We start from the raw sequence: 25139 nt of genomic DNA on the forward strand, positions 1-25139 counted from the left end.
ATGAGGATCCGCTTGTAGAGTTGGGTATATAGACATAAATATCCAACTATAACTACCTAGTGGCGACTGCCACTAGGAGAGAGATGTATATATATATTTTGCGAATAACTTATGCCACGTTAAAATCTTCACGCTGGGAAAAAAGGGGTTCCTAAAACACAGAACCCCATGACTTTTCCAAAGACTATCTTAGGGAGGGCTACAGCAAAAACTGCTGAATGGAAATAGACCAAATATGTCAGGAAGCTAGATCATGGTCCATAGATTGTGCTTTTCGTGATTTGGTGCAAATCTGTTCAGTAGTTTTTGAGAAATTAAGGAACACAAATAATTCTATATCTGGATAGTTGGGTCTGTGAGAGTCTAGAGAGACTCTTACGGGAGGGCAAGTGTAAAAACAGAGCGTTCTGATTGTCCCAGGGAGTTTTATTGCCCTTGATTGGCTGCAAGAAACCTGGGAAAAGCATTGCTGGCAGCCATTATAGGGCTTGTGTAGTTAGTCCTTTGTCCTGAAATTGAACAAAAACACTAGTATAAAGGGGGAAGGGTAGGATACCCTGGCCCCCTAGGCTGCATGAGGGGGACCCAGAGGGACCACTCCTCCCCTGGGCCAAAAAAGATTACAAATCAGCAAAAAATGCTGCGATCCCAGGTGATCGAAAAAAATGAAAAATGGCACAACGTGGGCACCTCTGGGAAGGCCAGATAAGAACTTACTCGGTAATGACATTTAGTTCATCTAGCGACATGAAAAGTTACTCCATCTGGACTAAAGGATCTAACCGTAATGTTTAGGGCCCTGACATCTGACACTTTCCTACAGGAGATCAGACACAGCAGAATGGCCAGTTTCCCAGACCAATGTTTCCGAGAAAGGTACCTGTTACTTGGCCATAAAGACAAGAGGTTTAAAACTTTATTCACGTCTCATAGGATCGAGCACCTGGGCTTTGCAGGATGGAACAGTCTAATGCTGCATAGCAATTTTTTAACCAGAGGATGTTCCCCTACTGGTAAGCTCACAATCACAGCGTGGCCTGCGGAGCTCAAAGATCAATATGTATTGACTAATCTATAAGCCATTCCTCCCGCTGCCAGGAAATTCAGGATGTGGACCATGTCTGCGCTTATGGGATGCAGACTCCGTTGCAGACACCAACCCATCCATTGAGACCAGGCCGTTCGATACCTCTTGACTGTACCGTCCGCCCAACCTCGATAGAGGTCTGCTGCATCTTTCAATAGGCCAGGGAATTACCATTGCGTCCGGTAATTCTGCACGCCATAAGCTGGAGGCTGCCGTAAATCACCAGATGTTAAGGATTCATGGAGGGGTCGCTTAGGAGATGAGGATTTTGGTGTAGACTGATTGGAGGAGCCCAAGAAAGTTTAATCAGAACTGGAATCCACTCTTGTGACTTCCAAACCGGGGGGATCCCCTCCAGATCCGCCTTCTGACTGCACATCTCAGCTGTCAGCCGCATGATTATGACAAATGGGGATAAGGCATAGCCCGGCTCCAATGAACAATCCTGGAGGAAGGTGTCAGTCGCTACTGCTCCCAATCACAAGATTGCTCCCGGTCCTTCGTCCAACATTTGACTGCAAAGGAGCCCACCATCAGCTCCAGCCAGTTGATATGTAGGGACTGTTTTACGGCGGACCATCCTCCGCCAGTGGTGAATTTCCTACAACAAGCCCCACCCACCCAACCGGAAACCGCTGACATTGGACTCAATCACGAGATCTGGTTGTGATTCAAAAATGTTGCAATGATTCCACGCCTTCATATGGGAAAGGCACCACTGGTGCTCCTTCTTGGCCTCATCTTATAGGGAGACATATTGGGAGTATGTGAGGCTGTGGCGAAGATGAGATGCTTTCAACCGCTGCATGGCCCAAAAGTGTAGGGGCCCCGGAAAAATGACTTGAATTGAGAATGACAACAGGCCCATCACCCTGGCTATCTGGCAGAGGGAGGTCCTCAGTTTTGCTAGCATCCTCCTCACCCAGTGTTGATTTTTGCCCATTTTCCTGAAGGGCGGGCCCTGTGTAGTCGCCAATGAAAAGATCACAAACCCCAGAAAGGTGGTTGAGCATGATGGAGTCAAACTTAACTTTGCTTGGTTGATAACAAACCCCTGGGATTGAAGTAGATCCATTGCCATCTGTAGATGATGGACAGAGCATGCAGGCATTGATCCATCTGCAGCATATCCTCCAGGTACACTAACATTCGTGCACTGAACACTCTCAAGCATTCTGTCACCAGTCTCAAGAATCTTGGTTAAACACCAATGGGTCGACGACAGGCCAAAAGGTGGAGAGGTGAATTTGAAAGTTTGGTCCTGCCACTGGAATTGGGGAAACAAACAATGTGGCGGAAAGATGGGGACAGTGAGATAAGCATCCTTGAGGTCCAGCTGGACTATTCATTCGTTGGGCCAGAGAAGGTCACAAAGGAGGTGAATGCTCTCCTTTTTCAAGTGGCAGTACACCAAAAACTCATTGAATTCCCAGAGATTGATCACCGGGCGCTGACCACTATCCTGGTTCTGGACCAAAAACAGATTGCTTATAAACCCAGAGGGATGTGGATTGGAAGAACAGATTACTACTTTGGCCAGGAGTTCCTGAACCTTCCGCTGAATAAGGGTGGCCTCCTGTCCAGAGACCAGGATGGTGCGGGGTAATAGGTTGGAAGGGGGGCCTGTAGAACTCTATGCAGAACCCCTGTACTATTTGAAGCGCCCAGGCGTTGGACATGAGAGCACGCCAATTGTCTATAAACTGTGCTAGCTGACCCCTCCAAGTGAATACAAGATATGAATGAAAAACTCACTCTGTGAATTGGAGTTGGCTCCTCCACCCCAGGGTCCATTGCGGTGACCTCTGTGGCACGACGATCCTCTGGTGGGGTAGAATCCCCTAAAGCGCGAGGAATCCTGCCACTGACCTCGCTGTCATGGTTGGTCCCTGACGGAGGCAGAGTAATGGGAACGGCAATCCAAGCGACCCCTACCCTGGCTGGACCCGGTGAAAACACGCATTTTGAAAATGTGCTTGACAATTGATTGGGCCTTGTCAAGTGAATTGAATGTTGAGACAAATTTGCTAACCTTTGTCAAACTGGTCGCCAAGAGCCCACCCTGTGCCACCTGGCCCGCCTCTGATGCTGCCAACTCCTCTAGCTTGGGGGTCAATCTTAATTAGCAAAGACCAGAGCCTCTCCGTAGAGATGGCCCAGTTGCCGAGAAATATAATGGCCTGTTGTGCCCAACTGGAAAGTAAGTACGGGGGAATCAAAGCACTGGATACCTTGGCGTCCTCCGCCATATCAAAGATCTTTGAGTGGGCCCGTGATGTCCAGGAGTTTGTCCTGGCACGATCGCCTGGAGCAGTTGATACCCTTCTTAGGGTCCTTAATGTATTTGTCCTGAAAAGTGGCAAAACATGCATCTATCTCCGGCATGACGGTCCCTTTCCCATCCAAAGACGGGCAGGGACATTCTGCCCAAAGGCGGTTTCTGACCTCCTGATCAAGGGGTTTACAGAGCCTACCAGCCACATATTTGGCCACCTTGTCACCAGGAGTCCACTCACAGGAGCAGGGATGCATGAGTACCTCGGGGTCTAAGAGATCTGACTGGGAGTCACCGGGTTCCTCCACGGTAGGCCGTAACCCAGCCGGGGAGATTGGATGAGGGGGCAGAGGCTGGCTCTGGAGGTTTCGGTGCTGAAGCCCCGGGGAGGTCTTCCCTCGGTGCCATATCCATGAGTCTCTTCTCCAGAGGGGCCAATGTGTCTGATACCGCCTTAATATGGAGGCATCTACCCTGACTAGGAAGTATTCAACGTCCTATTCTTCCTCATAATGTTCCCATACTCCTTCAAGGGGTCTGTGATGTAACTATATGTAATGTACATTAGCCACCCGCCAGGCCACCAGCCCTTGTAAGGCCCTTAATAAAGAAGGCTGACTGCCAGCCCCAGATTTTGGCAGACAACAGGCCTTGAGGCCCTGAATTAGATATGTTCAGTTTAATGGGTATGGCCCAAGAATGTAGGATAACAGTCCTTGCAAGGCCCCAGCAGGGAGTGTGGGCCAGGAAGACAACTCGCCCTTATGCTAATAAACGGGCACAATATGACAGAGCATGGCAGCCTAGGCAAATGTCTGCCTTCTGCAGGAGTCACTGCTCTGTGTGGTGCAACTTCGTGCGGGACTGTGTAGGCGATTTAAAACTCTTTTTGGACTCATTCTAAAGTGCAATTTCGCCTTTGCGCATGACGAGCCCGGTATTCTTTCAGAATCCCTAATCTGAGGCTTGTGGAAAGTGACTAGACGTATTATTGGGAGTACCTACTTGCAAGCAATTGACAGTACATGGCACACGTTTGTGTTTTGGATAGTTTGCCCTGAAGAAGTCCCAATGTTCCTGGACAAAAACGTTGGCTGTGTCCGTATCTGTATTTAAAAATGTTAAATAAAGAATGATTTTCTTCAAAAAGAATTTGCTTTGTGTCGTCTATTCCCATTGATTGGAAACTGAGGTAACTGATTTGTTTTTCACATGGGATTTCATGTTCTAAATCAAAGTCTTTACTAGACTCTAAATCTTTCTAAATGAATTTATAGGAGTGCTTCTCCATCCTATATTTTTTCTTATTTGATTATTGGGACACTCTGAACGGTTGGCCTAGGGAGTGAGCGCCCTCAAATTTGGGAACTACACAGACTTCGGTGATTGATACCTCAACCGTTCAAGTTGTGATAGTGCAAACTGCTCCTGACAGTGTCTTACCCTGTAGGGTGTTCTAGCTCCAGGCTGGCGGGGCACTCGTTATTGCGGCGGGAGGAGGCGCTCGGGGATATCTGAACTGACGCGTGCTCCATGGCTCAACGAGACTGGGAACATCCTGATCAAGACGTGGGTAGGGCACATGCCCTCCAGCGGTTGGCAGGCTGTCAGGCGCCCTGGCCCAAAAGCCCGCAGATGAGGGAAATTAACTTGTATAGCGGCCGCAAAGGAGCGGCGTGGTGTTCCCACAGCATCTTTTCAATGAGGTGCAAGCACCTTCCACAAACCTGAATTGGCAAAGTAGCACATAAGCTGTAATAACAAGCATTGAAAATGCAACCGGTCTTGCCTTTGGTTAAGTTAAAGCCATTTGCTTTGCTAGTGGTATTGTATAGCAAAGCAAATGGCTTTAACTTAATAAAAGGCGAGACCTATTGCATTTTTAATGCTTGTTTATTATTGTATCGACTATTTCGTTATTTTTGTCATTTTTAAACTTTAATTTCTCTCCTTCCCCAGGCGGCACTTTGGAATAGAAAAATGTCCAAGTGATATTTGTTTGGGATCCATTTCACGGAGCAACAAATAAAGGAAAGGAGGAAAGAGAGGGTGAGAACCGTTTCTCCTAAACAACAGGGTGGCCGACTCATTCCAGGTTACTACTGACACCGACCCTATCCCTGAACCTTTCACCCACAAATCAGAGGGGGTCAGGTCTGACAGTCTACAGAGTTAAATGGAAGCAAAACAAGACTTCAACACCCAGAATGCCCATAGCAATCAACAAAAGGTGCGAAAGGGAAACATGTCTGCAATTACCAACCCGGATAAACACCAAAACCCAATACCTGCCGAGACCACATCCTTCCACTGCCCCATCACCGGGCCCCAACCCTGCTAACCTAGCCTGCCTGGACCACACTGCGGGTGTGAAGCCCTGGGGTGCAGGGCTGACTCTAGGGCATCACGGGACGTCTCGAAGAGGTCTGTGGTGCAGACATGCCAACCCTCCCAATTCAGGCGGGATACTACCGATTTCAAGGCTAGTCTCCCGCCTCCCGATTCCTGCAAGCAACAAGTATTTGCCAGCTCAAGAATAGTTCACAACGTCACTAAATATCTCGCAAATACCACAGCTGCACGTCCACTGTGTAACGCGGTTCCCAACCTGTAAACCCTGTTTTGAACTGGAGCGAAAGCAACTCTAGATTGCACGTGCCTCCTTGGATTGGGAAAAGAACAGCAGTTTCTGGATTGAGGGAAAAAAACATCCGGCCTTCTTACACAACAAACAAAAACACTTTGAAGGTACGAAAAAACAGCTGGGGATCTTGTACGGTTGCCTAAATAATTCATCACTGTTGGACCTGGACCTTTTGGCAGGTTCACCCCTAAACTTTTTGCAATTATCCAGGCCTTTTTCCCTATGTAGTGTTAGTAGTTTTAGGCCTCTAGGCACTTCAGCACTGTGTCCCAGTGTAAAGGGCGTGCGCTCTGTGTTACATGTAGTGAGACTGGCCTGCCCTCCCATAGGAATGCATGGGGGATATGTGTGTCCATGGTAGTTCCTGATGTGAGATGAGTGCAGGCACGAGTTTGGTATGTGCGAACTCGTGAGAATAAATGCTACACAATGATGTGCGCGGATTTATTATAACTATAGGAGAAGTGCCACTTCTACAGGTTGGCATGTCTGTGTGCTGTATGATGTGGATTGCCTGTCTGGAGTTTGAGTGACAGGGCTGGGGAATTCCAGGACCCAGGGTGAGTCTGCCCGGTGGTGAATGGAGAGATCTGCATGTAGATGGGAGGGAGGAGTTGCACCTGGGACCTGAATAGGGCTGGGCCTTCCTCCACAATGCTGGCTCCACCCCCGTGGTGCGTCTGATGTCCCTGGCCTGTCCTGTGAATAGAAGAGAGGGGCTGAGCAAAACAAAGTGCTCAAGTGCTCCTGAACCAGTTGTATCTGGTTCCCCCCTTGCCTGTGCTGTGTCACAAAGGGAAATGTGTGTATAAAAGAAGGGGCTGTGACCCCAAGAAAAGGTTCTTGTTCTTGACTAGAAACTACCAGCGGCGTGCTTTGGCCGGGGCCCAGGGGAAGGCTTGCCTCCCTAGGCCCTGTCCAGCCCCTGGATGCCTGGAGGACTTCTTCCTGGGCCCCTTCTGCCTTGCTTTTGTTCCTGGACCCTACAGAGACTTTGGCGGCCCTTTTGCACCCTGGAAGTACTGGGCTGTCTTTCTTTTGTTTTCCCCAGAGAAGCGTGTTGGCTGCGCAGCAATGTGCTGCAGCCCCTTTTGGAGGGAATCCCCCAGCGTAGGGATTCCCCCTCAGGGTGAGCGCGGGTGCTCATTTTTCATTTGATTAAGCAGGTGCCCACCCTGCGTCTGCACTGTCCATTTTTACTGGCTCGCGGGTGCCCACCCCGCTCTTGTTCCGCTGATTTTTTTTTTTAACAACATATTTTATTGATTTTATTAAACGAACAACCAGCACAGTTATCCAGTGATTATGGTGCAAGTACATCCCCCAGGGTACACAGTGTGCTGATTTACCACCCCCAACCCCAAGTCTGCAAACATCAGACTCCAACACCCACCCTTCCCACCCCATGTCAACACGTAGTCCCATCTGATTCCGGGATGACATCATTACTATTATCCTAAAATGTTTGTACACAGTCACCCCACACCTTGTATTTATCTCTCCTGTCTCAACAGGCGTTCTATGGGATCCCCGGAATCGTCTGGAGTAAGTTGTGGCAGGTCCACACCCCTGTATATGGCCCATTTCCCCCATATCTTCCCGTGTTTCCGGGGGCAGCCGCGTGCCACAAAGACCGCAATCTCCGCCATCATACATTGGTCTTTCTTCCACTTGCCTAGGCGGGGTGGGGAGGTCTCCTTCCAGCTCTGCGCTATATCCCGCTTCGCCAACACGAGCCCCAGAAACAGTAAGTGTTGTTTATATCTGTTCCCCCCCAATGTCCTCGGTGCTATGTAGTAGTGTGAGTCTTGGCTCGAACGGGAGCTCCCAGGCCAGAACGCTCCCCAAACACCCAAGGACCTTGCGCCAATAGGGTTGTATCACTACGCAGAGCCAAACTGTATGTAAGAACGTGCCTTCGGTCGCGCCACAACGTAAACATATCGGGGACTGAATCACCCCCATTTTCCACAATCGCGTTCTAGTGTAGTAGACCCTGTGTAGGTATTTATATTGGATCAGGCGATGTCTAGTGGAAACTGCAGTATAGCGGGGGCTCGCCAGTGCCTCCGCCCAATCATCATCCGTAAGGTCAGGGAGATCGGCCTGCCAACGCTCACGTGTCTTATGGAGATTGTGTTGCGCGCGTGTTGTAAGGGTTTGATAGATTTGTCGGATCTTATGAGGGCCGAGGTCCCCCGTCAAAAGGCGACTCTCTAGGGGGTGATATTCTGGCAGGGACGTCAGTGAACGCACCGCCGGCATCAACGCATGTCGAAGCTGTAAGTATCGGTAGAACTGAGATTTGTGTAGGTCAAATTCGGTTTGTAGTTGTTGGAAGGATTTAATTGTGGGCCCTCGCATGACATCCCCCAACGTGGAGTTGTTCCGCTGATTTTGATCATTAATGCTTCGGGTGCCCACCCCGCGACTTGGCCAGTGCTTGTGTGCGACTTTGCTGCCGCCAAGGTTGCCGTTGTGGCCCCACCGCGGCCGTCCCGGAAGTCAGGCAAGTCCGCCTGTGACGGGGGCGGGGCCGCGGCAGGACCGGAAGAAGGAAACGGCAGCCTGGAGCCTCGCTAGGCTCCACTCTGGACCGGGTGAAGGGTGGCGCAGGAAGAAGTCTGGGCTCCCGTGAGGAGAGAGAGCCCCGCCAGCGCCGCAGCCTGATTCCGGCGGAGGGGGCACGGGGCACATTGGCCAGTGCCTCCCCCCCCACCCCACCTCATCTACCGTGAGGAGATCGCCACCAAGGGAGCGGAGTCCCCCGAGAGCAGCCTGTGAGTTAGGAAGGGCTGGGGGGGCTCCGTGGGGGCGAATGTGTGTACCTGAGGAAGGTACGGTGCCAGTCTTATTTTCACCTTCAGAACGGCCCTGGATGGCAGCGGGCCGCTCCAACCTTGTGGGCATGTGTCCTTTAAAGCGCCAGTGCGCTCCAGTGGGGCCCAGCTGTTTCCCCAGCCTACGTGGCCCCAACGACATGGGCATCGTTGTTCTTGGAGCCCCGGTGGCTCCACCGCTCGGGCATAATCATTCCAGGGGCCAGTGCGTTCCCTGTGGGCATATTAATTTCTAGAGCCTGAGTGGCTCCTACGCTTCACATTATGTACAGAGCCCCGTGTGGCTCCTACAAAGGGGGACACCTTATTGTTTACAGGGCCAGAGGGACCTGTGTCCTTTCCCCCCCAGTGCTTGGGGACGTGCTTATCTTCAGAGCCAGATGGCCCCAACCGTGGCATATTTATTTTTAGAGCCCCGTGTGGCTCCAACGTTTGGCACCTTTGTTTTAAGGGCTACTGAAAGCCCAGGACGCATTTGAGTATTTACAGCTGCCCAGCAAGTAGTGGGCAGCTGCATCGTTTAGGTGCGCCGTTCTTTTTGGGTCCTGTGAAGTCAGGAGTCAGATGCGCTCCTTTGCCCCACACTTTCCCAGCTGTCCAGCAAGTAGTGGGCAGCTGCCACGTTTAGGTTGGCGCAGTGTCGCACCCTTGACTTTCGCTGCCTAGGCAGCCACCCTGACTCTTGGGACCTAGGCAATTTGAGCCCCCTTTCTGAGATGGCCAGTTGGCTAGGGGGGCAATGTTAGATTTGTAGGGCGCCAGGCCCTAATGTGATTTATGTTCATGTGATTATGTCTACAGTGAGTTATAATTAGAACGTTGGTGTCTAATGCGTTAGACTCCTAATGTGACTTTAGTGCTAAATATGATGTGGTGCTAGGAAATGTAATGGATGTAGTATGATTACGCACCCTGTGTTGATACCTCTAAAGGTGCGTTATGATTATGAGGTTGGTTCGCATTTTATGGTTTATGCTAGTGAGAGTTATTCCCTAATGTTAGTTATACTTAGGAGGTCAGGGTCTAATATGTTTAGACTTGTCAGAGAATTGCATAATGTGGTTATGTTGACGAAGTTGGCGTACAATGCGTTTGGCGCCTAATGTGATACTGTGCATAAGGTGGTTTATGTTACAGGCTGATGCTAAGTACAGTGATTACCAGTAGTACTGGTTGTGTTCTATGTTTATGCTAAATTCTACCTTTACTAAGTTCACTTTGTGACGGTTCTGACAGTGGTCCATGTGGCCCCGTCATGTGTACATAATCCCTTGTAAATATTGCCCAGTGCCGGTTGGCACAGTGTATAATATGTGCATACTATTCTAATGTGTTATGAAAATACAAAGGCTATTTTTTATATATGACCTTGTGTTGAGTTTCTTTTGTGGTGGGCCTGGGATGTTGTTGCTGTGTGCGTGCGCAAATGCTTTACACATTGCCTCCGGGATAAGCCTGACTGCTCGTGCCAAGCTACCAAGGGGGTGAGCAGGGGTTATCTTTGACGTGTAACTTCCTTGCCCTGACTAGAGTGGTGGTTTCTGCCTGGCTTAGGCGCACGCCTTAGCCAGCCAGAAATCCCATTTCTAACAATCACCAAAGAAAAGAACAAAATTAAACACTTATAATGCGTAAGGCTAGTAACAGCCTGTATTACACGTATGAAAGCCTGGTCGCTGGCGACGACCTTTGACCCAAACCTCGAGTTCACTGCGCGGTGACCAATCAATACTAAACCGGTAATCAAATTAATTCATCCAACGCGGTCGTTTTGTCGTACCTTCTCCGCAACAATCATCCTAAAACCGCTTAACATTCTACGATATGAAACCTTATTTGCGCGCTGCACTTAAAGCCACACTTACCAGTGTCCATGGCAACCCCCTCCACCAATGCAATATTAATATGGCTTTAAAAATTCACCCCCTCGGGAACGCTGCCAAGAACAGCAGCCAACGGTTGATCCTGGAGTGAATGAACGAAACAGCAACCCAGGAATCCGGTTCTTGGCTGTCAGACCGGAAGGGGACAAACCTCGCAGCTCCCAGCCCGCCCCCTCCCTTCACCATGTTTTATGTAGTGTGTGAAACAAAGAAGCCGAGCAGTCAGTGTAGGACTGAACTCGACTCCGAGCAAACCGTCGCTCCTTGCAATCCATGTCAGCGTTAGCATTCAGCAATTCAAATGCAGAAAATAACGTTGCAATCTGAAACAAGCCAGGAGTAAAAAAAGACGGTCCGCTTTCACTTTCGTCTGTTGTGAAAGCTTTCTTGTCTGTATAGGGCCATGTGTTTGAAACACATGGCCCTATTATAAAGATAAGAAAGCTTTCACGACGCACGGAAGGCAGACGGGCCCGTCCAAATGGGACGGCTCAGAAGCCGGAAGAAAACATCACAAACACCTCTTTTCCAATGGCTGGCCACTGTTCAGCATAAACGGTGATGCCAGCCAATGGAAAAGAGGGCCGGGGCTTAATGCCCTTTACAGAAAATACCTCAAAACATTAAATCTCGCCAGCGAGACTGCGCATGTGCGCAGCCCACGCAGGAGAGACCTAAAAACGTGAATTGGCGCAGAGTCCCAATACTCAACGGACATGGCTGCTAGCAGTGAAGAAAGAGGGCAATAGGTAACGGATAAAATTCTTTGCAGAGCATGGGGGCACCTCATTGGACATAAACTTATTTATTAGCATATTTCATGGTTTCCTGGGGTTATAGGAAATGAAGTTTTTTATTGTTATTTTTGCAGTTTAACCCCTCCAGTGCCCATGACGAGCTGGACTCGTCATGGAGCACAGTCACGCTGTGCCCATGACGAGTCCAGCTCGTCATGAGGCATTCCCTGGGGAATCCCTCTGGTGCGGGCACCAGAGGGATTCCGTTTAATTAAAAATAGCCTCGGGAGCTGGGGAAGAGCTTCCCTAGCTCCCGAGGCCCCCCCCCCTTTCACTGTAATGACGATCGGCGCGCACGTCGCGCCGACGTCATTACACTGAAACTGAAATGAGCCAAGAGGCTCATTTCAGTTTCACTTTCTACGTGCTCAGGGGGCTATCTCAGCCCCCTGAGCCCGTAGAAAGACGGGAGAGGTATCGTTGGAAAGGGGAGAATCTCCTTTCCAATGTGACCCCTCCGCAGTGGATCCCTGCTTGGGTATCGCCACAGGAGGGCGATCCCCAAGCAGGGATCCACCCACTAGACACCAGGGAGGGGGGAGCGGCCCCTTGGGCAAGGGCCTTTGCTCCCCCCTGGTTATTTTTGTGCAATTTAGTCTTTTTGCCCCCCCTGGGGGGCAGATGGGGGCATTATCCCCCAATCTGCCCCCCCGGGGGGGGCAAAAAGCCCACTAGACACCAGGGAATTAAAAAAAAAAAAAAATAGGGGTGGGGGCTGCCCAAAACGGGCAGGCCCATGCCCCCACCCCACCCCCCAATTACTACAGTCTTTCTGCCCCCCCCCGGGGGGAAGATGGGGCATTGGCCCCTAATCTGCCCCTTCGGGGGGGGCAGAAAGCCCACTAATTAACAGGGATTATATTTTAGTTTGTTTTTTTTTAGGGTGGGGGCTGCCCGAAACGGGCAGGCCAATGCCCCCACCCACCCGCCACCATTACAGCCTTTCTGCCCCCCCCCGGGGGGGGGCAAAAAGCCCACTAGACACCAGGGAATTAAAAAAATAGAGGTGGGGGCTGCCACGGGCAAGGGTCCAAAACGTAGTGAGGTGCACTACGTTTAGGACCCTTGCCTGTTGAGGCACACTACGTTTTGGACCTTTGCCTGTCGCGGGTACTTGGGCCTCCCACATGAGTGAGGCACGGTTTTTATCGGGAGACCCGGGGGAACACTGGGTGGTAGGAAATTTGTGTCAGCCCGATGATGCCACAACTTTCCCACACAAAAATGTGTCAAAAAGGTGATTTTTTTCAGCTAAATTTGAGGTTTGCAGTGCATTCTGGGTAAGGAAACATTGGGGGATCCACACAAGCCATACCTCCCTGGAATCCCCCGGATGTCTAGTTTTCAGAAATGTGTGGGTTTGGCAGGTTTCCTTAGGTGGCCGCCGAGCACCGGGCCAAAAACCCAAGTGACCCCCCTTGCAAAACCAGGTCGTTTTGAGACCGGCAATTTTCATGTCTCCTCACTACGTTGTGGGCCCTTACCTGTCACGGGTACTTGGGCCTCCCACACGAGTGAGGCACCGTTTTTATCGGGAGACCCGCGGGAACGCTGGGTGGTGGGAAATTTGTGTCAGCCTGGTGATGCCACAACTTTCCCACACAAAAATGTGTGAAAAAGGTGATTCTTTCAGCTAAATTTGAGGTTTGCAAGGCATTCTGGGTAAGGAAACATTGGGGGATCCATGCAAGCCATATCTCCCTGGAATCCCCAGGGTGTCTAGTTTTCAGAAATGTATAGGTTTAGTAGGTTTCCCTAGGTGCCGGCAGAGCTAGGGTTCAAAAACTACAGCTAGGCACTTTGCCAAAAAAGGGTCATTTTTCGCTACAAAATTGAGGTGTGTCCACGTTACGTTTTGCGCCGTTTCCTGTTGCGGGCACTAGGCTGACCCACACAAGTGAGGTACCATTTTTCTCGGAAGACTTTGGGGAACACTGGGTGGGTGGAAATTTGGGGATCCAAGTAGATTCCAGAACTTTCCACCACAGAAATATGGGGAAAATGTGTTTTTTTTGGCAATTTTTTAGGTTTGCAAGGGATTCTGGGTAACAGAACCTGGTGGGAGGCAGTCAAGTCACCCCATCCTGGATTCCCCTGGGTGTCTAGTTTTCAAAAATGTATAGGTTTGTTAGGTTTCCCTAGGTGTTGGCAGAGCTAGGGTTCAAAAACTACAGCTAGGCACTTTGCTAAAAAAGGGTAATTTTGCATTGTGAAAATGTGGTGTGTTCACGTTGGGTTTTCACATTGGGTTTTGAGCCATTTCCTGTCGTGGGCACTATGCCTACCCCTACAAGTGAGGTACCGTTTTTATCGGGAGACTTAGGGTAATTCAGATTTGTAAAGGAACTGTTATTACCTATTGACTTTCGATGCATTTCTGCCTTCCAAATGAAAGACATTGTGTAAAAAAGAAGTCATTCTAAAAAATGACTGATAATTCTCATGCTAGTTTGAGTATTCCCAATTTCGGAAATGCGCAAATATCTACTGTTTCTAAACTCTATATTTTGTTCCCATTTTAGAAATACATAGGTGTCTTTCATACCGATTTTTCCATGTACACATTTTTACAGAATAATTACTATATACCCTGTACATAATAAAAAACCATTGCAAGTTGCTGCTCAGTTTTTGGCTCTGGGTTCGTCGGGTTCTTGGTGAACCTATAAGTCCTATATATCCCCACAACCAGTAATGTCCAGCGGATGTAACGGTATATTGCTTTCAAAGAGCTGTCATAATTAGAAGAAGTTGCAGGTGAAACCGTTGACTCAAAAGGCTTTTTTATTCAACAAATTTTCAATTTATCCTATATTTAACTGTTAGTTTCTATAAAAAAAACCTTCCTGGATCTACACAAATGACCCCTTGCTGAATTCAGAATTTTGTCTACTTCTCTAAAATGTATAGAAAATAGCAAAAATAGAATGTATAGAAAATAGCAAAAATAGGCTATGTCGCAGAAAAATGCCAAAACTGTGTAAAAAATGTTGGGTTTCTGACTAAAGTCTGGTATCCCCTAAAAGCTGGGAAAATGGTGATTTCAGCCCAACAAACCCTTTTTTGATAACACTTGCAGGGAAAAACCCAGAAGCTTTCATTTGCAGCCCGTTTTTCCTATTTTCCCCCCAAAAAACCTACATTTTGCTGTATTTTGGCTCATTTCTGTGACCCCTCCAGGGGAATCCACAAACCCTGAGTACCTTCAGAAGCCCCATGATGTTGGAAGAAAAGGACGCAAATTTGGCGTGGATACCTTATGTGGTCAAAAAGTTACAGGGGCCTCAGCGCGCACTACCCCAAATAGCCAAAAAAGGGCGTGGCACAGGAGGGGGAAAAGGCCTGGCAGCGAAGGGGTTAATATGGCTGCTATTTCAAAAAATGAAGAAAGCGCATAACCCACGCCTCCGGATCCTCCCATAGAATTTGTACTCACCCACTGGATATAGTATGCACAGTTACAAACTTCTTTGGTGTATTTATTATTAAGAAAAAAATGGCGATATTGCCGGAAAGTTACAGTCCGGAGAGCTCTCTTGCACCTGCCCCCATCAACAAGACTTGGAGAGAAACACAAGATCCACAAGGCAAAATGGGAAAGTGGATTAGAAAGAGAGAAAATGCAATTATTCACTGACTATCACAATTGCTTTTCAGTAGGGTAATGGCTTTGTGGGGATCAGCTGCTGTCATGGCTCTTAGGAAGCTGAAAAGGAAAATTAAACCGTTACATTTATGTTCTAGCTAAATTAATAATCCTTCACACTCCAAGTCGGATGCTGAAAATAATCACCGTCAATTCTTTATTGATTAACTGAGTCACTTCAAACTGAAATCAAACTGCGTTGTCGACCTGAATGAGTTCTGAGAGAAAGGTACAAAGCATAGCATGCTACCTGTTATCTTAACATGCATGAAAATTGTGCCAATTATTTTACTCAAGCTTGACCTTAAACAATCTCTTGACTTTTTTCAATCAACACATATCCTCAATACTTTTAGCATTCCAATTTCTTTTCTCGGAGCTAATAAGTTATTCAATGTCATGCGTCGCCATCATTTTCAGAAAATAAAACTTATATCAATCCTTTGTTAAAGAGGCAATTAATTTCCCACCCAGAAGCACACTTAAGGTAAAGTGTTTCTAAACATTCCACTTCAATGTGTTCTCCATCCCTGAAGTAATGATGAAAATGTCAATGATCTGTCCCATGAGCATCAGTGTTCTGATGACTGCAAACACCTTTACGCGAGGAGCCTTCTGTTTGTTTGCTCCCAAGATGGCGGCTAAATACCCGCTATCTCACGACACCTGAAATTATCACAAGAGGAGTTTGAACTGCTTGACAATTACTGTGGCAAGAGAGTGAGTTTCTTCGCTTTCTGTCACATACATTCTCTTCCGCTTGGCCCAGTTGATCTCCCCTTCATTTTTCTTGCCTGCGATTCTCCTTCAGGCCTGATAGGTTTACGGTTGTTCTTGAACAATGAAGACTGCATTAATAATTTAAGGTGGGAGACCTCATTATTACTGTTTTCTCAGTTATTATTCCTGTAAGTCTGATAGCCCCATCTGCACCACTACTAAAGAATCTTTCATCAGCCAATATGCCAATACTCACAGAAGAAAGAGAATGCTTGAAGTGGAAGCAGAGGGAATTGGTTGTTTTGAGCCCTGTATTTATTAATACTATTATCACACTGTTTACCAAACTGAGAAATGGCGTCATGCTGTTCGTGAGCTTAGAGTCAAACCTAAACTGGTCAGCGATACTTTGGTTTGGCTTTTTGGCAGAGCATCATGGAACCATCTCAGGACTCTCTCTCTCACTTAATATGCAAAACTAGAAATAACCTGGAAGAGTTAGTGGCTTTTTTCTTAGATGCTGAAAGGGCCTTGACTCAAATGGCATACCCGTTTAGAACTCTGAAGAGAGTCGGCCTTTGCAAAAACGTTATATTAACAATGGCCTTATAATTCAACCACGGCACATCTTTGATGTGTGGCTATGTCTGATGTTTTCCTCATACACACTCAGAAGGTAAGCCTCCTCTCAGATTACATTTTGCTGGCTGTGTAATTTACAATCCCCACACATTATGGTTGTACTGATGGCTGCAGTTGAATCCAAAGCCATGCTATATGCAGATGAAATGCTGCTCACAATGTCAGATCCCAGGCCTCATTCTGTTCCTGATGTCTCTAAGGATTGTTCAGCTCTTGCAGCCTTTACATTAAACGGGACTTATGTGAGAAGCAGCTCAAGTCCATCGGCACAGATGCAGCTGAAATGAAAGGGGTGTGGCTTCCACTGGTTCCCCAGAAAGCTCCCTAGGTGTCCTGGTGAATAGAGCTTAGGTTGGAATAGTATTAGACCAAGTGAACCCCCTGATAGAAAAGAGAGGGATTTGAGCAGATGGTTTCAATTCCAGCTTTCCTTGTGGGGGAAGTCCCCAAGCAGTGAAAATGCTGGTAGCCATATTAAGCTGTGTGCTCAGCATACTTCCACTTCAGATTCCATTACACTTTCCTCAATACATTATTAGCCTGACTAAGACCTCTGTCTGGAGGGGCAAATGGCCCGGTCTTAAACTAGCAAAGTTACATTCGACCTCGTAGCCAGCAGGGCTTCGATTTCCATGCATTGGACTGTATCACCCGGCAGACCATCTTTGACAAATATTGTTGTAACTTTGCGCTACATGGTGTAGCCATGGTTAGAAGAAACCTGGACCTCAAACATTATACTTTTGGATAGAATTATCCCTGTAGTCGACCAGCCCAACCACCTATGCTTTGCTGAGTGTAGCGTGCTACACTGCAACACCCATCTGGAAAGTTGGCTTGCTGAACAACATATCTGGCACTGAGGCACAGCCATGCTTGGGTCACGATGGTCAGCAGCTTCTTTGGGTGCAGCTGAGACTTGCGTCCTTAGGCACTGGAGAGATCTGCTACCATTCCTATGATCTAGAAATACATTTTGGAAATGACAGAAATAACGTCACATGAACAAATTACATACCGAATTAGGAACCAGTTGCAGATACGTGACTGCTTATGAATTCTCGACTGGATATATAAAGTTCACAAATTGAATTGTGTGTTCTTGAATATTTTTGACTTTTGTTGCTAGTTTTCTGAATATGATGGTTACACCCTGATTTACCTTAATGTAGATCTTGTATCTGATCTTTAGCCACAGAATGGGCCTTGAGTTCCTTGAGGCTGTCTCACCTCTATGTGGCCGTTCCCCTCTCCAGTATGCCGCAGATTCCTAAAATAGTACAGCGATATCGACTCACATCGCACAAACCCATTGATCCTGCAGTATCAATATGCATACTTTAAAGTTTAGTTTGTTAACATTTCTTCACAGCCAAGAATCAGTATGATCCACCCGGCAAAGAAATTAGCAAACACCGCGGTTTCATATTTGCCTCTGTAACTAAATTTATATTGTTGACTATCTCATATTACGTTATTAAAAATATGGAGAAGGCTAATTCACATTAGTGAAACTATTACCAGCTAGCAAGAATGTTGTTGAATGCTTTTGAAAAGTTGGACTGATCAAGGTGTAAAGTACTCCCAGTGTCAGCGCCCCTTTTCCTTATATATATGCTAAGCAGCATTAATACTTGAATGCATCATTAGTAATCACTTCAATTTCTCTTGATACTGATTTTATTTTTCTTCTCTGTCGTAGGTGTCATTTATCCAAAATCTGGTCTTCTGCGTGGAAAGAGCTTACCGGGTACCTGATTTTGGAATTTGGGAAAGAGGAAGTAAATACAATAATGGAAGCACCGAATTGCACTCCAGGTACCGTTGCAGAAAAATCAGACTCGGTTTTCTTGATAACCTAATATGCAGTTGGATTTATCACTGTAATCTTATTTGGTTCTTATGAATATTCTGCAGCACTAGAGTGAAATTGGCTAAGTTAACTGAATTAGTGACACTAATTTATACATTTTTGTTGCTCCTACTGGTTGTGATTGGCATTTAATTGCTGCCTCTTTAGTTTCCATTGAGGTGCACGCTTGCTTTGGTCATATTCTCCAGTTGCACCAGACTGCCCAGTTGGCATGGGAAATACCAGTGCATGTGTCTTTTGCCAGAATGGTCGTATACTAACTAGGTCTGGCCTACGATGTATTCTTCATGAACATAAAATTATAAAAAGGGTATCCTTCAATGTAAGAATCTGTAATCCTTTGAACAATAGTAAAATTAATAAATGTGACTGTGCCCATCCTTTGGTACCATCACTAAAAATTTCAGGGGGAAACCTGCCTGAAGTTCAGTTCCAAACTCATGCTGATGATCCAGGCTCTGTGAACCCTTTTTTCAGTCCCACAACATGTACTGAGGAATTCTTTCTTTCTTTAATTCTTTTTCTTTCTTTCTTATTTTCTTTTTTCTGTCTCGCTCTCATTCTTATTCTGTTAATCTTTTTATATATGCAGCTGAGTTCTTTTACGGTTTTCTAACTCATTCCTTATCACACGCATTGTGTGCCTGCTTTAAAACAGTGGAAAATCTAGATGATCCTCATAAGTAATGTCTGCTGTATTTGGGTTCAGGGCGCTGGGTGGTGCACTGAACCATTCGTAAAAATGTTTCAGCACATTACATGACTGGAAGAATAGTAGCTTCATTACACATGGATCTTGCTTGAAACTCCCCAAGAAAAAGCATGTTCCCACTTTGGAGCATGAACTCGTGTTCAGGCACTGTCTAGGTTTAGTGTCCCGGCATAAAGGTGCCAAGGACCACTTGGTAGCAGTGTGGCAGAAATGGTAGAGTACAAGTATGAGGCAAATATTTCAGGCTCAAGGTTTTTTGAAGTGCACCTCACTACACTTTGTCTAGGCCCTACCCCATGTTCACATATAGATCCGTCATGGAGGTAGGTCTTTTGGAGGGTTCCCTCCTTGGGAAGAGGAGATATACAGGTTTAGACTCTTGTAGCAATCACTAGATCACCCAGACTGTTTGATCCGTTAAAGCCCAGAGGGAAGGGCCTCTTTGATGCTGGCAGCGATTGATATGAATGTATTCTCCAGTTTCTCGTCCGTGAAGAACGTTTAAGCTTATCCAACATCCCAGAGCTTGAGTTAAACTCCTGATGTCCAGTGTTATCAAGCAACTGCCCTTTGGACAAAGATAGCTTTCCGTCTTCGGTGTCGGCGATAGTTTTCAGGACTGCTAGTGCACGGCCCCTTCTTCAGGTTGATCATCCTCCTCACTTTCATTGCAGTTTTGGGATGAAGAGACTCCACATTGTATCTTAGATTCTACTTTTGTTGAGGCTCTTTGTAAGAAGAATGTGGTATGGCCAAGGAAAAGTGTACTCACAGAAAGCCCTCTACGCCTCTACAACAACCAATGTTTCCTCTTTCATAAAGAGAGCATACACAGCCCACAAAATAAAAGTTAGGCTGCTACTTTTCAGAGAAACAGGATGTAACTCATGTTCAGTTTGTCTGTTTTTTGACGTTGTAGGTTGCACCCGGGGTTAACAGTGCATTCAATTTATGCAAGACAATCTTCCCAATTCCAGGCGTCTACTCTCCAAATGCTTGTTATCATGTTCTACTCTGTTAGTTGAAGCAAACAAAGGTAACGCCTGGAATGCACTGGGTTTTGTAAGGGAATGTCCAGAACTGGATGCTTGGGTATCCTGACAACACTAATAAATTTGGCAAACCTGATAGTGCCACAGGCCTCAAAAATCATTTAGAGCTCTTGGGGTACCACCAGTGACTTTATAGACACCCAAACCACGTGAACAATGTAAGAACGGGTATTTAAAACTGATGGTTTTTATAGTACCCAGCTTAGTCCCAGTTTCTTTGTTCATTTCCAGGGTAAGCTGATGGTTGTAATAGTCCTGTTTATCCCCAGTTTCTTTCTTTGTTATTTTTCATCGATCACACCACAGGTGCTGCCACTCACAGGGTGACTCGTGTAACCTTGCTGAGACTTTGTTGTAAGAATGTTCAATAGCCATGAATCTTGGACCTTACTTGTTGCAAGGGTTCTCGTACAAGGCATGAACAGTCTCGATCCTGAATTGAGTTGCAAGCATGCCTCCATTTCCACTTGTAGGAAACTTGTGCAGTGTAAAATAATCCACATTTGCACGCTCTAGCAATTTACTGATGGGAAAGTAAATGTCTTGATTAACCCCGGGGCTTTTTGTATCTGCGCCTTTTTGAAACAATATATTCTGAAATAATGGATGTAAGTACTTTTTCTGCTTCATTAGCCATAAAGACGATATGGCTATGAATATTTCATTATCCCCCAGAGGAAAAAACAGACATTAAGAGGAGCAAATAATAGCACTTGTCTCTTAATGGCAGTCTACGACAAGTAGGAATAAATGAAGACACCCACACGTTGTTTTCATAACTTGTTTTTATTTCTTTTCCCCCAGCCCTCGATCCATCAGGCTTTATAAGCTCCAGATGCATTGAAACTGCGTCCGTTAATGTATTTATATGTTGGGGACTTTGTATTTGAGAGTGGAGTTTTAGATTTAGCAGTTAACAACTTTTCTAATTTCTGAGTCGATGAATTGTCATCAACATATATTGCTGAGGCAATAGTCTCCTCTCCGTTAGTTTGTTGTCATGTTTGTGTTTGAACCAACGCGGAAAGCCCAAGGCATCCTCTACCACACACGTAGGAGAGGTAGAGTTCAGTGGAAGTGGGGGTGCCACTGGTGTGCATAAAAACTGCACGTGTGAATATATTTGACGTACTTATTGGTCTGAGCTTTGATGTTTATTTTGCTCGTGGTGAAGGTATTTTATCAATTTACCGTAGTCTTTAAGATTAGGTCACTTCCACAAACGGGTCACTGCAACCCAGGAAGCACAATTTATTTTCAGTGGAGAGCTATAATTCCTGCTTTTGTTGAACTGAAAGAGTGGCTTGAAAGTAGGCACGGTCCAAAGCCTAAATGTAGATGGACTGAAGCAGTTTTTTAAGGGTTTTACAATATACCCTGTATTCCAAATAGAGCCCTGTAGCGGCAGCTACCGAATGGGGTTGGTGAGGCGGGTGGGGGGGCATGAAAAAGACCACTTACCTGGGTACGGCTGGCCGCCACGTCTCCTCTGTCCTCTTCATCTTCTTCCTGTCTGGAGTCCCAGCAGCAGGAAGCACCCAGACTTCCCGTAGCCAATCACAACGCTGCAATGCAGCATTGGGATTGGTCTGAGCACCATGGTTCGGTGCCCAGACGGGGACTGGGCGCCTGGGCATGTAATCCACCAAGCCTGTGCAATACAGTCGGTGGAGAACATACAAAATGCACATGACTGTTTGTCCGGTCACACCGTCATGCACACTTGGAGACTGCCACCATTCTTCCCCCTGCAGTGCTTTGGCATCAGGGAGCCCAGCCCCGCCCACCCGCACGAAACGAACTGAGCCACTGTAGTAGGAAAAATAAATTATAATAACGTTGCGTTATAATCATTTTATTTTTCCTTCTTGAACTGTTTGGAGAGCAGTGGGGCAGCGCTCCTCTGCCTTAGTGGAGGAGCAGCCGCTGATAGAGCCTGTGGCGCTTGCTTATGATCCTCACTTTAGTGATGTGCTCTTTTTGGCTGCAGCCGCCAACCTTCTTCCCAATCCCCTTGAGCTGGCTTCCCTTCACCCCTCCCAGCCTCCTGTAGCCCCAAAATAAAATAGGTATTGGCAAAGCCAATTGGTCTAGCCTCGTCAGATTGGGTCGATGGTTAATTTCTTTTTTTTTTTTTATTGCAAGAATATGGCACAAAAATTAAAAAATAAACACTTGGTCAGCTAAACATGTCTGCCATATGCTTGCATTAAATAAAAATTAATATAAAAAACATTCAATGAGGTGTCCAATTTACTAGTATTTTTTACATGGAAGCCCTTCAGTTGTTACTTGCATTTAATTATTTGCGAAGGAGACAATAATCCATCATCAGCTAACCAAGCACTCAAATCACAGGCACCTAAAATGTTACACTGTCACTTAAACTCTTTCTAACTTAAAAAAGAAGGGAGAAAATAAATGACAATCTGTACCCAAAGCGCACGCAAAATAGCCACTTTTTAAAGTTAAAATAAAATAACTAAAATGGAAAAGCACAGTTGGAGCCAGGTTTATCGTTCAGGATAAATGTCCCTAATAATAGGTGAATGTGAACTTTTTTTTTTTTTCATCAAACATACTTTATTGGGTTTTACAGAAGGTTCCATGAACCAACATTGCATCATAGTTCTCATTGATCAGGATAACAATTAGCCGGACTATTATACAGACATCTCAGTAGCAAACAAGAGAAATACAGGTCCTTGCTGTAATCAGGAGTTCCCCCTCTTCCCCAAACCAATAGACAGGAGTCACTTTGTGTTCAATTCTTGAACTGCTATAGGTATCTTTAATCTCTAAGTCAAACTCTCTCCCCACAACTAACCCCCCTCCCTTCCCTCCCCCCAGGCGTGTCACTTATGTACAAATTACTCGTTTGTGATACGCTTCTGCTTCAAGCTGTGTTTCACGTTTGTCTGAGGTATCACTTTAGGATCCCTTGTTCAGTAAGGTCGGCGGGGAGCTATGGCTGCTGTCCAACTCTCCGGGTCTATAAGTTGCTTGGGGGTATATAGAGCCTAGCCTACTCCTGTCAAAGGTTCTCCTATCGATTCCTCAGCATCATCTGGGGTCCGGAGTAGCATTATCAAGGTTTCCCATGCTCTTGCGGCCTCCAGCGCCCTCTCGCTTCCCGTCCTTTTTGCTATTTGCATCCTAATTATTCCTTCACATTCTATCCACTTAATGAGTTCTTTCTTCCATCTGGCTATATTTGAGTTTTGTTTTACTTTCCAGTTATGTCTCTTTTAGCTAGTAGTAAGCCCATATCTAAAAATTTATTCGTGATTTTGTTTTTAGATGTGTGCGGTAACCAGTGTAACAGGCAGTATCCCTGAGACGTCTTGACTTCCCTGTCAGTAATGTCTGCCAGCAGCGTAGTTACCTTTTCCCAGAAATTACCCAGGTGCGGGCAGTCCCAGAAACTATGTTTAAAATCTGCTCCTTCCCTATTTCATTGCGGGCAAGCCGCTGCCTGGGACGCAAACTAATTATTAATCTTCTCTGGGATAAAGTATGCTCTGTGTTAGATATAAAAATGTACCAATTGGAATCTGGCATTCCTGGTGCTCTTCCAAGCCCTCTCCACTAGCTCCCCCCAGGTTTTCTCTAGAATAACCTCACGAGGTCCTCCTCCCATTTTAATCGCAACTACGATAAAGGCAGAAATGTTTCACGAGTTATTCGCCTGTATAGACACATAACCGCTTTAAAAGTACCTGATGTCATCACCAGATACTGGCAGCCTAATGACATCTTTGGTTCGGTGAGACCCTCTCCCCAGTGTTTTCGTATGCCCGCGGTGAGGGCGGAGTGCAACAGGAAGTCCCCCCTGGGTAAGTTATATCAATCTTGCAGATCGTTGAATGGGATCATTGCGCCCTCCACATATAAGTCTCCCATTGTAACCAGCCCCTGCTCCACCCAATACGTCAATCCCTGCCAACTGCTCCCATGTGGCAAGGCCTCACACATAAGTAACGGGATTTCCGGAGCATAAGGGCATCTAAGTTTGACCCGTCTCAGACTCCAATTCCAATACTGCCGGGCTGTACGTAGCTCCAAGGGGAGGTCCAAGGATCTAACAGGAAGACTCAATGTGATTTAGGATAACAATCTTAAGGTCACAGAGTCCTCTCTCTGCCCCTCCGCCCCCCTGACTTGACTCGCGACCCACTTTGTGAGCCACTGTGTCTGTGCTGACAGGTAGTAGGCCTCAAAATCAGGCACTGCCAATCCTCCCTCCGCTCTCGGCCGCATGAGAACGCTAAGTGCCACTCTTTGCCTGCCATTTCCCCACAGAAACCCCGAGATCATCGACTTGAGTTGGGTAAAGTACCTCGTTGGTATCCAGACCAGCAAGGTCCCAAAGTAATACAGTAATCTCGGTAGAGTCACTATCTTAAGTAGTGCTACCTGGCCGGCCACCGACAATGGTAAAGAGCCCCAGAAGTCAAAATTGCTTTTTTTTCCTCTAATGGCTCTCCTTATATTACCCTCCAGTATGGCTCCCTGAGTGTGGTATATTTGGGTACCTAGGTACGTCAGGCTCATGTCCTAACATCTCACTCCTTCAGTCTCTTGTGGGTCTATCCTGCCCTCCATCGCTGGGAATAAGCAAGACTTTGCCCAGTTCACCTTCTGCCCGGCTACCCTACCTAGGGCCTGTAGTAATTCTTTCGCACCCTGAAGCGCCTCTCCCAAGTCTGCCAAGAACATCAATAGGTCATCCGCGTAGAGTGCGATGTGGTGGATCTGTCCAAAAACATTAAGGCCCTGATAGACAGGTGAATGTGAACTATGTGCACATGATTTGTTCCGTCACAGTGAATGGAACCAGTTTGTAAAGTCGGCTGACTCATTGACCCATACTGTATCCTGTGATGAGCAGAATCAAACGTAAATGACAAGTTAACTAACCAAAGGAAGAAGCCCGCTGACTAAAGATGTGTATATGTGTGTGTGTTA

At 46.7% G+C, this 25139-nt stretch overlaps 1 protein-coding gene across 1 annotated transcript in view; it reads left to right on the forward strand.

Moving 5' to 3' along the window:
- PHKB (phosphorylase kinase regulatory subunit beta) overlaps window positions 1-25139 on the forward strand; it is a 1466493-nt gene that overhangs the window by 512773 nt on the left and 928581 nt on the right. The window contains exon 7 of the mRNA XM_085637773.1: window positions 18237-18352. Within this exon, the coding sequence (XP_085493899.1) occupies window positions 18237-18352 (116 nt within the window). The remainder of the gene's footprint in view (window positions 1-18236; window positions 18353-25139) is intronic.

The sequence above is a fragment of the Triturus cristatus genome, chromosome 12 (assembly GCF_964204655.1).
Source record: "Triturus cristatus chromosome 12, aTriCri1.1, whole genome shotgun sequence".
Classification (NCBI taxonomy): Eukaryota; Metazoa; Chordata; class Amphibia; order Caudata; family Salamandridae; genus Triturus; species Triturus cristatus.